The sequence below is a fragment of the Haliotis rubra genome, unplaced genomic scaffold (genome assembly GCF_003918875.1).
Source record: "Haliotis rubra isolate DU_JTF1 unplaced genomic scaffold, ASM391887v1 Scf189, whole genome shotgun sequence".
NCBI lineage: Eukaryota > Metazoa > Mollusca > Gastropoda > Lepetellida > Haliotidae > Haliotis > Haliotis rubra.
In genome coordinates, this window is record NW_025765880.1 from 80,680 (window position 1) to 94,420 (window position 13,741).

Consider the following 13,741-nt stretch of genomic DNA (forward strand, 5'->3'; position numbering starts at 1 on the left):
GATCAAATTTAAGATGGGAATTTAAATGTATCTTTTTGGTAGAAAGAAGTTATGTTGATTTACAAGTTGATATGTGTGAACAATGCTTTTGATACAGTCAGAGTCAGATAGCTCTCTTTTTTAATTGTTGTGTGTTTGTTTGTTGTTTAACTACACACTCAGCAATATTCCAGCTGTATGGTTGTGGTCTGTAATTAATAGACTGTACAATCCAGTGATTGACAGCATGAGCATCGATCTACACAGTGTCAACCAAGTCAGTGTTCCTGACCACCTGAGCCTGTTAGTCGCCTCTTACGACAAGCATGAAGACCAATTCTAAGCCGTATCCTCATGGGTAGTCAGATAGCTGAATAAATCTATATGGAATTCTTTGTGATGGAAAGTATAGCTGGAATATTGCTGAGTACGGCGTAAAACTAAACTCACTCACTCACTCACTCACTCACTCACTCCTTCATGATGGAATTATAACCACTGCATGGATAACGACCCATTTTATCAGCAATCGCTGAAGTAGCTATGGCATGTCTAACAGAAAAACTGCCAATATACTAACTCAATAAATCAACTTGGGGCCTCAACTGCTTGAGGCTTTAGGCTGAATATTTCACTCTACAGCTAGCGCCACACCTGCAGATATGTTTAGATTTATGTAAATAACCTTCTCACTTGCCTGTGATTGCAAGGACTGCCTGCTCTGAACATGTATTTGAAATAAATTAATCTTGTCAACTAAAAGGATAGAATGTTGTTCCTTGGCAACATGTTTTATGATTATGATGCGTAACTAATTATTAATGTATACATTACCATCATTGTTTGATCACTAGTTTCATGAGTGAGATTGAAGAGTTTCATACAGTATATTCAGACTGGCTTCTAATGCTTGTGCTTCTTCATTTCAGAAATATTCGATATACCAGAGAGCATCAAATTCTGTAAAAATCTCCAAGTACTCGATTTTAGCAGCAATCCTATATCAAGGTAAGGAGGTTTTTCTCAAGTTTGTCAAATACAGGAAAATTGCATATTGTGAAATACATAATAAAGTACTTGAAACTAAGTTTTCACCCAAAGATGTTTTGTTTAAGGATATCCTTTTGACAAATGAAAAACTATTAATTTAAAATTCTAACAATGTTAAGCATTTAATATGATCTGAACCCATTACAAGATTGTCCATGTGATACTGATTTCAGACAGATTAAAGTCGTTTCCAGATCTGTCTACAAATTGCATTGCTGTGAAAATGACAATTCCCATTTCAGGTGAATCTGTGGCAATGGCAGTTCAAACAGTTATTGATTTGGGCAGATAATCGTTTAAAGTATCAATCTCTCTGTCAACCTCACGATCGTTGTACTGAAGTAGGAATCAAAGGCAAACACGATAGGTGTTAACAATCCTCAAGTATCCCCTACGTGGGTGTCCCACTTGCATAGACTTCAGTAAATTTAACATGGCAAGTCTTTGCTTGTCCTCTTATTTGCAGCAAGATTGACTTTTCTCAGCAGTAACTGAAATGTCAGAGCCAATGCTTTTTGACTTTTGATCTAAGAAATCAATGGTGATTGCCACGACTGATTTCTTTCTACCCACACGCATGGAGATGCCGCTTTGCCGTGTCTTTATAATAGTTGCCATGGTGATGTGATAGATGCGCAGGAGTTGTATGATGAATGTGTAATGTTGAAACCAGGACAGGAAGCAGTAGTGGATGCCCAAACCCTTAAAATTATATTGACATGTGGCCATGTCACTGCCTCACCTTCCCCGACCAACTCCCAGGAAAGTTCTTGCTGATCCCAACCAGTATGTGCAATATGTCATCATTATCACGAATATTGCTTCTGTTCAGGTTAAGAAAGGATTGACATAAAATCTGATTGTTAGGAGACTACTGACGTTTCTGTTCTGCAAACGGTACCGCAAACTTGAAGACTGCTAGCCCAAACTTTCCAGCCTTCATTTTCAACCAAATATTGCAGGGCTTAATTTAAGGAAATGAAATCAGCTCCCAGTGCAACCTTAGATAATAACAAAAACAAAGACAAATCAGGTCCCCTGCTGCTCAGTGTAAAATTATATTTTTTGCTTGAGTTTTGGTATTGGTAATTTTGAACATTATAACAAAACTATTCTGGGTGTGATCAAATCATTTTATCTTATTTAATAAGATTTTATGCCATGAACTGTAACAGTCATTCAATCACTGTCTGTGTAGTCATTAGAGTCCCTGTTCCAAGCCAGTTCCTCCTCATTCTGTTTTCCAGCTGACGTCTGTTCTTTGAGCAACAAAATATTAAGATGCACTAGGTGCAAGTCAGTGTAAATATGATGCTACATTTTGCAGTTTCAGGTTGTTCAAGTGCAAGGTCTAAATGTTTAAATGAAGCACTGTGTTATACATACTATTAGCTTAGGTTTTTTTACCAAACAACATTTTTCTTCACTCAGGCTTCAGACTAGTGGCTAAGGTTGCTTTAGATATTTTCATCATGGAGAAATCTTGGATTGTACAAGCTGTCTGTTCCTGGAGACAGTCGATGGTACCTTATTGCTTGTTATGTGCTTTGTTCATCCTAGCTTCTAATTAGGAGGGGCGTTGGGGTAGTCTAGTGGTTAAAGCGTTGACTCGTCACGCCGAAGACCCGGGTTCGAATCCCCACATGGGTACAATGAGTGAAGCCCATTTCTGGTGTCCCCCGCCGTGATATTGCTGGAATATTGCTAAAAGCGGCGTAAAACCAAACTCAGTCAGTCAGTCTAATTAGGAAGTATGAAACACTGAGGTATAAGAGACTGTTTCTCCTTCTTCAAAATACACTATGAAAGTCAAGAAGTCATAACAAAATGCTAAAAATCATGTATTTAAGTGTCAGACTTACAACAACCCAAGAACCCTATTTCCATGCTGTCAGCACCCAGTCCTGTGTAAACAGAAATGGTCAGGTTACTCAAGAAAGTATTGTTAGTGATAAAATATCATCTGTTACCATGGCTACTGTGTTTAGGCGTCATTTCATGACATCATTTTCATGTTATGACCTCAGATATGATTGGTCAAGAGACCCAAGGTTGACTGGCTGCTGTAGCCATGCTTATTCAACCTGGATTAGAATTCTGCCTGTACTACATGATTGATCTTTGATTAGGATCAGTATTAGATAGACCACCTTGTCATTGGTCTGATTCATGTTAGAAATTTTTATTACATTTTGTTTGTTTCGGCTAGCAGATTTTTGTAAACAAAATTCAAACCCTATGATCAGTTGTTAAGATATTGTGAATGTATGAGAAACTTTATGCTAAAGTGTCACTAGACATTTTGCTGAAATGGAAAGCTCTGGTGGTTGTTTATTGTTGATCATGTTAATGTGAAGATTCATTTATATATTTAATATCAAGTCAATGAATGCCTAAAATAAACTATTGTCTAATTCAAACTTTTGTTCTACAATGAATTTAGAAAATACCCCATTTGATTGGTGAGGTAGAGATTTCAAATCACAGTAAACACCTGTGATTGAAACAGGGACCCTTTTCTACATGTAACTATGACGTCAGTGTTTGGGCCACAATAAACGGTGAGACTTCACAATTACATGCACTGGGAAGGACTATAATTTCTAAGGATGCCCACGAAGAAGGCTTACTGAGGAGCTGTGTTAATCCTTTTCAGTGTCAGTCATATATTAATAAAATATATATGTGAACAAATAATGTTTCTATGTATGTACAGCCCATACTTTGTCGAAGGTATTATCGCTGCGTCCTTACTTCAGTTCAACAACACACACTCGCTACACATGGTTAAATTTAAACTAAAAAAACACTTTTTCAAGGATTGATTTCAGAAGCACCGATCAGAGGCATGATAGGTATTCAGAATTCTCAAGTATCCCTGATATGGGTGTTAAATGTGCAAATACTACTAGTTTATGTTATGAACATAAAGAATTTTTTTGATTTCATCTTCTTTTATTCTGAAATCCAGATAATTCTTTATGTTCATCAAATAGAATCTTCTAAAATGCCAATCAAGCATCTAGTTTATCTTATCTGCTGTAGGTTTGACTTTTCGCGATAGTAAGTGAAACGGCAGAGCAAAAACGTTTAAGCTTTTGATGTAAGAAATCAATGGAGATTGATGCTTGTGTTTCTACTGTAGTTAGACCTGTTACATATTTTTAACAGTAGCATGTTAAGCTTACCATGACCCGCAGACTTTCACAGTTAGTTTTGAACAACAAAGATACTGATCGATCATTGAAATATCACTAACTGAGGGCCAGTTTCATCAGTAGTTATTTGCCGTCCTTCTCGCAGGAAAACCTTAAGATAGGAAAAGACTTTGCTCATGGCCCTCACCTGGTAAGCTGCAGGCTAAGTGGGGGAGACTGTTGACTAACTGACAGCCAAGTTGAGACTTCCCACAGTAATGTCTTGTGTGAAGGGGCTGTTGGGTTGCAAGAAACAAATATTTCATGTTTAACTTTTCGTTCTCCAAGGTCCAAGTCAGGGTATCTCATTCTCCTGTATGTGTATGTGTTGTCTTCTGTTAGCTGTCAGCTCCTCTGTGGAAGGTGGAAGCCTGGAATTCTAAAGGGAGGTCAAGCACCATGCTGGGATTCATATTTGGTCATAGTTAGGCCACTTAAAAAATATTCTGGTTTCTCATCTGTATTTTTTTTAAAAACTATGGGTTGGGCAGGCAGAATTGTTTTTACATCTTTTTGTGTGTTTTTTTTTGTCCCAAACTCCTGCAATTCTGTGGAAATTTAAACCTTTTCTACAATAGAATATCAAAACTGAGAAGTGTGAAAAATTCATGCACATTTTGAGAGTTAACTTTGCATTTTCTCTTGTGTAAAAGTTTGTAAAAATCTTAGGGTCAGGACAAATTTATGCAGTTTCTGAAAATAAAGAAATTCCCTGACAACTTTTTTCTTATATTTCACTAAAATAATTTAACTTCAGCACCCTCAGCTGATTTTTAAAAATTTAGGACATGAAGAACTTCAGTGGGATTATGATTTGTTTATGGCATTTCCTTAATCATAAAGTCAAAAGTCATTCTTTAATTGTGTAGAACATTAAATATTTAGGAAAATCCCTATGATCAAGTTGAGCTATTATTTGTTTCTTTTAGGAACCACCATCAGCACTTAACTTAACGTACAGGGGTTCATTTTTTTTTTAAAAAGCCACTTGCCACAGGGCAAGTGACTTTAAGAAAGTAACTTGTCCTGACTAATTTTCCACTTGCCGTGATTTTATGACATAATAATGATGATGTAATTATGAAAGAATAAATCAACATGGTATTTGATGTTAATGTTTACTGGACTATTTATTGAAAAGTGATAAATAGCAAAGAAAGATAACTCTACTTTATTATCATTGTGAAATTTAATAGCTACATTTTGAGCAGATATGAGATTAAATCAAAGTTTATTTGCAGTTTGAAACCATAAGTGGAAATTATCTAGAAGCCCACGGACAAGTAAGATACCATTATTTGATTGCCCGAAATGAAAGCTGACTTTTCCCGGGCGTCAGGCGATGGGATTTTTGAACCCCTGACGTAGTTGTCATGAAAATAGTATCTCACATCTGACAGTTTACCAATTGAAGAGAAATTTCACCAAACATGATGGAACAAAGCTCAGAGTGCGTATGTAAAGAATATTACATCTACATCATACTGTCCTCTCACATCTGTACAGCCCGTTTTGCAGCCAGCTCACAGCTTACTTGCTTGAGCAGTCAGAAAGATCATTGACACAGACAAAAAGTGTGGGTGTGACTTTCATTGCAGTCAGGGAAGATGGCGATTTAGTAAACAGCAAACAGATGTCTTTCAAGTTCATTCATAATAAGGAAAAACTAGGATGGGAAGCATTTCATAGGGTCAGTATAGTAATTAAAACTACATCTACATTTTTTTTGCATGGCCTAATAAAAGGTCAGGCCTTGCGTGCGGTAAGATGACTGACAAGATTGGATGGTATGCCTCACTGTACATGATGATGGATGTAAGTTTCCCATGGTGTAAATCAGTGTTCATGATGTCAATCACTGGATTGTCAGGGCCAGCAGCAAGTGCACAGTCCACTATCAAATTGCTGGAATATTGAAAAGTGAACCTATGAAAAACAAAGGTAAAGGTCTTAGGGGGGTCAACAGGGTAAAACGTACAAGGTCCTGGAAAGTCCAACTTTCATGCCACACAACTAGTCTGTCCACAGTCCCAGATCCATATTATTTCCACCTAGACTTCACTATAATGCAGACACCCCAAATAAAGCAAGTCTAGATTTCCTTCAGGTTCTGAATCTCCCACCTCTGGGGCTCCTTTTCAATTTATATGAAGTTCTTACTTCTATCAAAATTATATGTTTTCAGAGAATAAGCATCGGTCTAGCCACACAACCTGAGGCTCTGTGTGTATTCTTTTTCTTGGGTACAATATTCAGAGCAGAGGTATGCTAGAATCCTATAATTATGGGTGAGAATATGTCTACTCATGAGTTTAATGAAAGTAGTAAACATCAGCGACCAGCTGTTTTACTGTCACAACTATTCGCCACTTCAGAACATAACTGATGTAATGTACAAATCAACCAGACACCCAACTGACTCATTCATTCAACACATGCCTTGTCATAAACATTTGATAAACATCTGAGATGTATGTCTTTTTTGTCTGCTATTGTTCATGTAACGCCCATAAAACTGGCCTAGATATATTTTTATAAAATATCCTTGTTTATAAACTCACATATATGTCCAAATAAGGTTTTAGTTTTTGTACGAGAAGATAAATCTGATAGTATTAAGACTGATGTGTTATGAGTGAGTGAGTATGGTTTTACACCGCTTTTATCATTATTCCAGCAATATCACGGCGGGGCCCACCAGAAATAGGCTTCACACATTGTGCCCATGTGGGGAATCGAAACTTGGGTCTTCGGCATGACGAACCAACACTTTAACCATTAGGCTACCCCACTGCCCCCAATGTGATATGTGTTTAACGAACTCTCTCAGGTGTATGCCCAGGGTTTCAGATTGTCATCGGCCTTCGGTCATAGTCCGATAACATTTTCAAATGACCGACTACTTTCTTACTAATTAGGACACTCGGGCCGATTGATAATTTCGATGTTATTTTCACATATTGGACCTAACAAATTACGAACGTTATCATTTACAAATTCATCAAAAACTAGCCACGAAACCTTGATCAGGTTTCTGCGGCGTGTTTGTATTTACGCATCTATTTTTATCACACTAAGCTACCAAATGTACAAGTAATGTATTGCGCGATTGGCTGCTATTTTAAGCATTGGACAATCAGAAACGGGCTTTCCCGACCCCACCCGCATGTAACAATGTTTCAAAAATCATTAAATAATTTGAATAAACTAATGAATAAAATCAACAATAGCATTCATAAAAGTTGTCAAACGTACATATAAAATTACTATTTCCATCTTTTTGTGCGATCATGTAATGCAAGTCAAGTCACTGACAAGTGACATCTCGGCTTTCGCCGCCTCAATCTTCACGCTTGGACACGATGTTTAAAGCGAAAATATATGCATGAAGCATTTTTGTCACAGGTCATAACCTAGCACGATACGTCCAATAAGTTCCATAATTTACGTATACATAGCGATTTCGTGCTTAATATGTTCCGAATAGCATTATTTTACCCAAAACTTTCGTCAAAATATAAACGTTTTCGTTTACGAGGACGGTATCCATTGCCGTAATATGATTGGCTGTCTCATGTCACGTGTCTGATTTTGGCCAATCACGACCCTTATAGCAGACTGTGGTGAAAAAGCGTCATTAGAAACCAATCTTTATCCAATAAAATGGCTTCTTACAACTGTGAAAATACTCTCAGAAGGGTATAGTGATATTGTTGATGTTCAGAGCTTTCGAACGATACCCACCATCATACGATTCGCCTCGCATGTTATTCACACGAAGCTTCGAAAACGGAGGTATTTTCCGTTGTTGTGTCATGTTACCGAGTGGAAAGCCACTGATATCGGGAAATAGGCGACCATACATATTATTTAAGAAATCTTTATATAATATTATATGGTCTCTGATAAGAATTTTCTGATCACGTAAAAATGAAAATATAAAAGAAAAAGGCACGGGGATGTTATGACATGTCACAAATGGAAAAAAATCGCCATAGTTTTTCCTTCTTTTGTGATATTTCTGGACATTATAAATGCTTGCATTTTAATTAAAAATCAATTTATTTAAGTTGTAGTTGTATTATTTGAAAAATATTAGAAAAATATTTTTATTTATCAACAGTGGGATTAGATCTTTTAATTTTGCTGTATATCTAGAATCCAAGTTGCAACATTAAATGTCATTAACAATTTAGTTATATGATGGCATTGGGATTTTAAAAATGTCAAAAAGAGCTTTAGGTCAATGGCCTATCGCCAGACACCCACTCAGGACATTTGTCCTACTGATTTTTCTAGGCTTCAAAATCACTGATGCCATTGTCTCATTTAGCAGTAATGGGCCTCATTAGCGACATGTGTGAAGGTTATTATTTTCCGGTGACAGATTCAATATGGAAGATTCTCCATTTTTTATCGCAAGGAAGTAATACCTCCCAATGACTGCATGACGGAAAGGGATTTTTGAAATTGCAGTCATCTTGACATCATGTGACATTAAAACACTTTCTCCTCAAATTACCCAAGAACAGTAATAGTACAAAACCTTTCTTGGAAATGGTGTAGGTTTTTGTTGGCAGCAATGAGTAGAAGTGATAGACTGTTGGGTTAATTAGACACAAATGTACGATAATGCCACATAATTTGATGTGGAGCGAAAAACATTCAATTTAATGAACATGTAACAAAAGCAGAGACTGGGATTTTTACCCACAGCAGATTTTTTAAGACTGATTCATCCAAGAACATATATTGAATTTCCCAACAAACAAGGAACCCAAGTGTGCAGATCTGCCATGTCAAGAGGACTTGGGTTCCTCACTAGATGTCGCTGTTAGAGGCAACTTGAAGCCAACAGGATAACTTTCACAAGTTAATCCTTCAATAACAAGAAGCTCAATAGATTTTTGCTGCCAAGTATTTCCGTGAATCCATGCAACTATTTGAGATGTGACAGACAGACATCGGATACACACAGCGTCAGTTGCCACTTGGGTTGTAACAGTAATGAACTGATAGATAACGTGTGCTATTGATTTTGTAGACTGCCTGACGGCCTGACGCAGCTCCGGAACCTTACACACCTCGGCCTTAATGATGTATCGCTAGAGAGATTGCCGTACGACATTGCAAGGTATGTTTGGAATGGATGAGGGCCAATTATTTATTTGTTGATGTGAGAGTATGAAATTGCAATGAATACAAAATGATGCATTTTATGTCTATTAAAAATGTGTAATGTAATTTCAGTGGAAATTTTTTTGTAAAAGTTTCATTTTGATACATGTGTTATTGTTTGACATTGCAGTGTGTATGAAGCAGTCATTTATTAAAGTCAGTGTACGACATTCAGTTTGATCAAGGTTTTACCCATGCTTCTTGTAAGGCTCTTTGGAAGCCGCGGTGGCTGAGCGGTTTAGGTGTCTTGACTTTGTGTGCTGGCGATTAGGTGCCTGACTCTGAGGGTGTGGGTTCGAATCCCGGATGGGACTCAACCCAAAAAGAACTAGAATCTGTACTTTACTGAGAAAGTGTAATCCCAAATATAACATATGTTACAAACAACCAGCTCAGCTGGAAGTAAAAGTTTATGTACGTGATGCCAGAGACAGATAAAACAACTTAATCCCTGTGTAGTAAATAGGCCATAAGCACGATAAGTGTTGAAGCATCTGCATCAAATATTTATTCCACTCATGAATACACTATGTCTGAAACAGTAAAACATGTCCAACTGGGCAGTGTTCTTGATTTCTGACATAAAATATTCAAGGAGTTGACATGGAGCCATTGATTAAACTCTGCAAGTTTGTTTCTGGGTGGAATTGTGTTCGCGTAAGATCATCGTCAGACAGTGCAGCGTGAAGTAATTGGAATCAATCAGGAATGATGAGAAGCCATAAACATTTGGGTTTCGTGTCTTGAATAGGCAAAACGAATACTTTATTGCGAGTTTGCCACAATTCTCTTTCTTTTGATTTACTAATATTCAAAGATGTTATCTTGTATTTGCAGGATATATATTTGTTTTGTTTATAAATATCATTTAAATTGACTTCACAAAAGCCTTAGTATTGACACAAGACATGTGTAGCATCAAAACTCAATCAATAGCATCAACACTATGAATTATAAACCTGTGAAGATCCGGGTTAGAACTGGTCTTGAGCAACCCTAACTTTTCGCAAGAGGGGACTAACGGGCTCGGGTGGTCAGGCTCGCTGACTTGGTTGACACGTCATTGTAGCCCAATTTGCGGAAAATCAATGCTCATGCTGTTGATCACTGGATTGTCTGGTTCATACTCGATAATTTACAAACCGCCACCATATAGCAGGAATATTGCTTAGTGCAGGGATAAACAACCAACAAACAATGAATTGTTAGATGTATCTGGCTATGACCTGATTCAAGCATAAGATGGTGATTATTTCTCCCTGTTATCAGTTTACCCCTGAAGTTCTCTTCATCTGTAATATTCATCATTACAAAGTACAAATGCTGTACACTGTATGTCCTGTACGTCAAACTGATGAGAGATATAGTGTATACAGATCACATACAGAAGACTCAGCACCTATTTTACCTGTGGAAATACCTATTGCTGGTTGAAACAGGTCACCAAACTGGTCTGCCCATGAAGATCATTGTTAGAAGTGATCAGCATCCCATGCTTGTTGTCAGACTAAGAGGCAACAAAGTCATCAGGTCGCATGGCTTGTTGACTTGGTTGATGTATGTCATCATGTCCCAACTGAACATTTCGATGCTCATGATGTCAGTCACTGGAATGTCTGATTTACAGAGTTATTGACAGACCCACCCCGTGATTGCCAGAATGTTGCTGAATTCAGCATTAAATAATAGATAAACCTATTGAAATGGAATTATTCCATGTACACTCACCAGCAATAAAGGATGGAAAGCTGTCTAACACTAGACTCTATGGTCTTAAATTCAGGTTCTGTCTTTAATGTAAAGAAGGATTGTTTCAAGTTCCCTGACTTTCTCCAACGTGTATGTTTATCCAGTGGGGATTAATGTTAGAATAGGTCCCAAGCAATCTGTATTTGTCTCATGATGCAACACAAAGCTTTGACTGGTCTTGTTGAATGTATACCATTGTCCTCCTGGAGACATTGTTAACATCAATCGTGCGTGGGGTAGCCGAGTGGTTAAGGCGTTGGCTCGTCACGCCGAAGAACCGGGTTCGAATCCCTACATGGGTACAATGTGTGAAGCCCATTTCTGGTGTCCCCCGCCGTGATGTTGCTGGAATATTGCTAAAAGCGGCGTAAAACCAAACTCAGTCAGTCAGTCAGTCAGTTAACATCAATCACTGGATTGTCTGATTCCCACTCTGCTTCTGTTATGTTGCTGAGTGAGGCATTTAAGAATATATTAACAAAACAAACCTTGTTTCAGTCTCACCAACCTTCAATCTCTGGAGCTGCGAGAAAACCAACTGAAGGAACTGCCGAGGTCACTATCATACCTGACTAAGCTGAAAATACTGGATGTCGGCAGTAATGAGATCGGGGCCTTGGTGAGTTATCAAAGATGTTTCCAGCTCATTTCCTTCCCTCTCAGCTTGTAAACTCGAGGTATTCTGGAGTGTTGGATCACGATATTATCCAAAAAACGTAAAAGACATTTACAGTTCCATGGTAGAATTTGTCCACAGGAGTGTGAATGGATCAGGTTTTAAGATTATCTGTAACAATAAGAAACAAACTGGTTTCTATTCACATGTGCATTTAAGTCCTGATTTGTAACTGACTAATATGTGACGCCACACAGCTAAATGTTATCCATTGTTTGTGCCATCATCAAGCAAACACAGTATCTCATCAGGAAAATAGAGTGAATTTGGTGAACAAATGATTTTCTTTTTGATACTGTAAATGGATTTACAGTAGAATAGTCGGGTCCAGACAGGATTATTTACAGACTGCCATCATATAGCTAGAAAATTGCTGAGTGCTGCATTAAATCACAAATAAATCAATTAAAACTATAGAATAACCTAAATGAGTCTCATAAATACGGTTTATGTCTTAAGTGAATAGATTTTACAATTGCCTCACCAAAAGCTCAGGAGATACTTTATTTTTCATGGTCTTCTCGCGAGCCCATTTGTTGTTCTCTAATTGTTTCACATTCAGTCTGTTGTCCTCATGTCCTGACTGCCAGTGTCCCTAATTCGCCCTCTTTATGATTTTGGTGTGTCACTGCCAGCCAGCTTATACAAGGGCTTATAGGTTTCACCATTGTGGTAAACAGCTCTGGCTTCTGTTACTAAAGGATTTCAACTATGATTCGAGTGTTATTCTGTAAAAGCAGGATTTACACGCTTCAGTATATTCCATTATGTCACTAATAAACATTGTATCACATGATTGGGGTCACCGTGTGATCAGAACTTTCACTGACACGGAAAACTCAATTTCTGAAGAGTTGGGGCTTTTTGCTGTAATTTTGTTAAAGTTAATTTAAACAAATATTTTCAGACTGTAGAGTTGACAGATTCAGAAGGGAATTGTAATGTATTGGAAGCCATATATTGATTTTATGATAACCAACTAATCAGTGATCAGGAAAGTTCTATGTCCACAGTGTCTTGAGTTGATATCTCACCAGCAGTATCAGCTGTAGGAGCCTGTATGAGATCGTGCATGAAACGAGTTGCTACACTGTGATATTGCCTCTAGCCATAGGTATATATCTGTTATGACAGTCAATTTCTCGTCATGAAAGGTCATAGGAAACAAACACCTCTTTTCATGAGCATGCTCCTATGTTGACCATGTATTCAAAGCTTGCCAGTCTACCTGTGAGTTCTGTGATTATAGTAAAGCTGGAGCTGTTATTCTTTATGACAGTTGTGACGAAACAGAACTGCCAACATTTAGGCTACAATATCGGATCAATTCTGATTTCTTTGCTAAGATTATTAGCACTGAAAACAACTTTGAATCTCCAAACAAACTAAAAAAATTGTCTATCCTGAATATGAATCAACTTATTTGCTTGCTCTACCAACCATTCAGCCATGATCCACTGACAACCTTGACCTTGGCCTGGGCTTCAGTGGGTTATGATCATCACTCTTCCAAAGCTGAACATTATGGTATCAAACGGCAACATTCACAGTCAACCTTGACCTTGGTCACACTAGGCAATATACCTGACCAACCTTGACCTCTGTGGGTCATGTCCATCATTATGGCATCACAAGGCAACATTCACAGTCAACCTTGATCTTGGTCACACTGGGCAATATACCTGACCAACCTTGACCTCTGTGGGTCATGTCCACATTATGGCATCACAAGGCAACATTCATACCTTGACACTGGGCAACCTTGACCTCTGTGGGTCATGTCCATCATTATGGCATCACAAGGCAACATTCACAGTCAACCTTGACCTTGGTCACACTGGGCAATATACCTGACCAACCTTGACCTCTGTGGGTCATGTCCATCATTATGGCATCACAAGGCAACATTCAC

The 13,741-nt window shown here is 37.9% G+C and overlaps 1 protein-coding gene across 20 annotated transcripts in view; it reads left to right on the forward strand.

Moving 5' to 3' along the window:
- LOC124274209 (protein scribble homolog) overlaps positions 1–13,741 on the forward strand; it is a 122,875-nt gene that overhangs the window by 28,942 nt on the left and 80,192 nt on the right. For all 20 annotated transcript variants that reach the window (XR_006897889.1, XR_006897890.1, XM_046709515.1 and 17 more), the window contains exons 3-5: positions 909–987; positions 9,271–9,360; positions 11,652–11,772. Coding sequence is in view for 18 of the 20 variants with exons in the window: in XM_046709515.1 (XP_046565471.1) it covers positions 909–987; positions 9,271–9,360; positions 11,652–11,772 (290 nt within the window). In the remaining 2 variants the exon portion in view is untranslated. The remainder of the gene's footprint in view (positions 1–908; positions 988–9,270; positions 9,361–11,651; positions 11,773–13,741) is intronic.